The 4,084-nt window shown below is 29.6% G+C and overlaps 2 protein-coding genes and 1 long non-coding RNA gene across 3 annotated transcripts; 2 read left to right on the plus strand and 1 right to left on the minus strand.

The window, feature by feature from the left end:
• Positions 1 to 142: 142 nt before the first annotated feature.
• Positions 143 to 603, plus strand: LOC108770816 (uncharacterized). The gene is made up of 3 exons (XR_001940620.1): positions 143 to 163; positions 222 to 363; positions 574 to 603. It is a non-coding gene; the product is annotated as an uncharacterized LOC108770816 (long non-coding RNA).
• A 3-nt stretch (positions 604 to 606) lies between these two features.
• On the plus strand, positions 607 to 1,750 carry LOC108770813 (putative nuclease HARBI1; the record flags this gene model as incomplete). The annotated part of the gene is made up of 3 exons (XM_018522538.1): positions 607 to 749; positions 842 to 1,011; positions 1,088 to 1,750. Coding segments are annotated over 3 exons (951 nt in total), but the record flags the coding sequence as incomplete, so codon positions are not given.
• Positions 1,751 to 2,889: 1,139 nt separating this feature from the next.
• LOC108770814 (uncharacterized) lies at positions 2,890 to 3,715 on the minus strand. Its single transcript, XM_018522539.1, has 2 exons — positions 3,324 to 3,715; positions 2,890 to 3,146 (listed from the first exon to the last, which is right to left on the minus strand). Exons 1-2 carry the CDS (start codon positions 3,400 to 3,402, stop codon positions 2,890 to 2,892), a joined length of 336 nt encoding a protein of 111 aa, XP_018378041.1. The 5' UTR covers positions 3,403 to 3,715.
• Between the last annotated feature and the right edge of the window lie 369 nt (positions 3,716 to 4,084).

Consider the following 4,084-nt stretch of genomic DNA (forward strand, 5'->3'; position numbering starts at 1 on the left):
CACCCTATGTCTGACTGTGTCCCTTGCTGGAAAGCACTTATAGTGAATCGTTTCATCCTTGTTTAACGTAAGCAAACAACAAGGACGTATGATTCACTGTGTTACACTGTGTCTGACTGTGTCCCTTGCTGGAAAGCACCCATAGATAGTAGAGGACACGTAAGTAAGTAATTTTCTTTATAAATCATGAGCATAAATTACAGACGTTTCGACATCATTAGGTGCGTTCGGCAATGTAAATCTGAGATGCGAGCTAGCAGTTGGCGAGCAGCGTGATCACGTGATCTTCGAGCAAACCGAGCATAAAAGTTAATGTCGAACGATTCTGAGATGTCATCGCTATTTCATTCTTTAACCTCAAAAGTAGGTTTATTAATGTTATTAACGTTAAATATTAATTAGATATATATATATAAATCTATAAATAATAAGAAATAAATAAAAAATAAATAAAAATGTATATAAATGTGAATTAGCTGTATAAGAATTATGTTAATTATGTCAATTGTGAACATAAAGAATTGTTATAAAATAAAATTAATTGAATATATTATATAATTATATATACACTAGGAACAAAATGAATAATGCAGGAATTGGCTTAAAATAACACCGAATACGTTTGAAGAATTGCTCACAAAACTTCATAGCATTGAAGACAATAATATAAATGTTGGATGCAAACCTCTTCCACTTATAAAACAATTAATGATTACCATTTGGTATTTATCAAATATTGAATCTTTCCGGTAAGTTTTCATGATAAATTACTGATATAAAATAAATTATTTACGGTGCAAACAAAACTTCTTTATTTTCTTATTCCTATTTTTCTTTTTAGATCAGTAGCTGATCGCTTTGATATCAGTAAAAGTACTTGTTGGGATATACTTTATAGAACATGTAAAAGTCTTTTAAAAGTTAATACCACATATAAAATTATATCATGGCCAAATAGAGAACGTACTATAACAATAATGAGACAATTTCAACAAATTAACGGGTTTCCAAGTAAATAATAACTAAAATTTTTCATTTGCTATTTTTCATTTACTATTTCGAATGTTTAAGTCTAATCTTTCTTTAGGAATTATTGGAGCTATCAACGGATTGCATGTCCGTATATTAAAACCAAAGAATCATCCAAATTCTTACTGCAACAGAAAAAATTACCATTCTGTACTTCTACAAGGAGTCTGCGACAGTGAAAGATTATTTCTAGATGTCTATGTTGGGGAACCTGGATCCATTCACGATATGAGATTATTTAAGAAGTCTGATTTATATGCAAAAATAAAAAATTCATCAATTGATTTTCCTAATGATAGTCACCTAGTGGGAGATTTGGCCTATCAGTTATCTCCATATCTTCTAGTAGGTTTCAAAGATGTTGGTGGGTTAACTAATGGAGAAAAAAATTTTAATAAAAAATTATCACAATGTCGTGTGAGAATAGAGAATGCTTTTGCATATTTAAAAGGACGATTCAGACGCTTAAAGTATCTTGAAACAGTTAGATTAGATTTAATTTGTCTATTGATAGTATCCGCATGTATTATGCACAACATCAGTATTTTAAATGGAGATTTACCTGAGGAACTTGTAGACAATATGGAGGTAAGGGATATAAGAGACTATGAATTTATTGCAAACATAAATGAAGAAGAAGGAAATAATGCAGGCATATTGAAAAGAAGAGAAATTATGAATATTCTTCCAATATAAATATGGGAAATATGGAATGAATAAACATGCTTATACAGTTCAAACATATTAATTATTTTATTTATGAACTAAATTTATAATGTAGTTTATTTATATATATCTATATAAACTAAAAGTTACACAACATAAATAACGTTTAATTATTAAATGATAATATTGGAAACTTAAAACAAAAACATCAATTTTAGACTAAGACTAAGTTTGTTCTTTATGCTTTCGTGCTGAAAGCATCATTCTATCTTTCGAAATTATGCTTTTAGCACGAAAGAGTAAAATAAATTTAACATAGACTGCTTTATCACCATTAAAACAAGTACTTCGATATTAAATCAATGTAAATAAAACATAAAATATTACATATCTGATAGAAATTTCAGTCTTGTTGAGAACAGAAAAATATTTACAACAGTCTGTTCAACTTATTGTTAGAACTTTCCTTTTAATAATTAAGTAATATATGAATAACATGGCTAATGTGCATATATACATATATTATATATGAAACAGAAAAAATATTAATTGCACATTTTGATAACGATAAAAGAAAAGAAACTCAAAATCACAGTGTAAATTCCGGCGAATTGCGGCAGACTGATACTTATAATAGGCATATGCTCATTGCATTCCGATGAATAAAAAGAACTGACTGAAATAAAACTAATATAAAATAATCAACTTTCTTTTAGGTAATTAAAAATAATTAAATGATTTTGTAGGATTAATGGCCTCACTAGAAGTAAGAAATATTCACTCATTGTTGCTATTCTTCTTATCTCGAAATATTCCGACATACTCATTGAAACATTTTAAGAAGTCATCCTGTCTTTGCATTTTCTCCTGATGTCTTCTTTCTACAGCATTACCTATTGATGAACGTTTTTTCTTAAAAAAGTCAGTTGCACATGTGGATGAAGATTTTCTCTTATTGTCACAGGAATATTTGTCATCTGTGATATTTTCTTCATCTTCTGTACTTTTATCAGTACCACTCGATTCTTTATTAACCATCAATCCTTTCGTATTACTGCAAGTAGCTACAGGTGTAATTTCTGGTTTGTTATGAAGCATTTCATTCATTACTTCAAAATATTCCCATCTTTTTCGATTTCTTCCAGATGATGAGTTGTGTTCTTTGATATCTTTATATATTTTTAATAAGCCTTTCTATTTGGTGTCACATTGCTGCCATGTAATTGAAGTATCCAAATCAATGGTCAAAATTTTGGAGATTTTCATCCAAATATGTTTTTTTATTGAATTTTGAAATTGTTCTTCAAATTCTTCAACTAGATTTATTAATCTCAAAATAGACTCATTTGTCCAAATTTTCTTCTCATGTTTTTGAACTTCATCTTCACGTTGTTCTACAAAATTTCTTTTATTTTCTCCCTCTGATAATTGTATAGATTCATAAGTATCATCTGTAAAAGCAAAAAAAATTATAAATTTCTGAACATTTATTTGTACAGTATAAGTAAATTATTGATTTAATTAGTCTCTATTACGCAACAAAATGTTTTATTTAGAAAATTTTAAGAAATCTTTTATATTTAAGACATAATCTCCATAAAACTTCCAAAAAAGAAATAAAAACTTACCATTTTTTTTATAGAAATATTTGTCACCAATTTGCACTATTTCGCGAAGTTCGTTGTTTACTACAAACATTTTGATCATTAGAAAGCGAAAAATAAAACGTAGCTTAATACTCGTACGGTGAACGTCACACTACAAATTTCTAAAGCAGCCAATTAATAAGTAGGTTATGTTGAAATCGGTAATTTATAATTTTCGCGGGCAAACGAACATTTCTCTGTGAGCTCGACCTTTGAATCCAGAGCAAATTGAGGAGCTTGATTTGCTATAAAAATGCTAATATCGAACACAGATGGGATGATACAGAGCAGAAAAATATGAATTGCCGAACGATTTTCGAGATAAAAGAGCAATCCGACGTCTCCGATTTACAATGCCGAACGCACCTATTATTAAATGTAGGAATAACATTCTAGATATAGTAAGCGTCCCAATGAAATAAAGTAAAGTTGCTTACTATATCTAGAATATGGTTTATACATTTGAAGCAAACACAATAATGATGTCGAAACGTTTGTAATATATATATATACTTATGATTTATAATATATGACATTTTGCAAAAAAACATTTTGTGTTGGCTCACATTGGTAGGGGAAAGTGGGCGAATTGTGCGCAGCGGGTAATTGTGCGCATCCTGGTTTGGTACTTTGCCGATAAATGGAGACATCGCCGTGATGAAATTTTTACGCAGAAGGTCGTCCCATCGACATCTAGAATGGACCGCTGATGGCAATGGTGGGGGTAGAAAGACGATTAGAGT

The sequence above is a fragment of the Trachymyrmex cornetzi genome, unplaced genomic scaffold (assembly GCF_001594075.2).
Source record: "Trachymyrmex cornetzi isolate Tcor2-1 unplaced genomic scaffold, Tcor1.1 scaffold1346, whole genome shotgun sequence".
Lineage (NCBI taxonomy): Eukaryota > Metazoa > Arthropoda > Insecta > Hymenoptera > Formicidae > Trachymyrmex > Trachymyrmex cornetzi.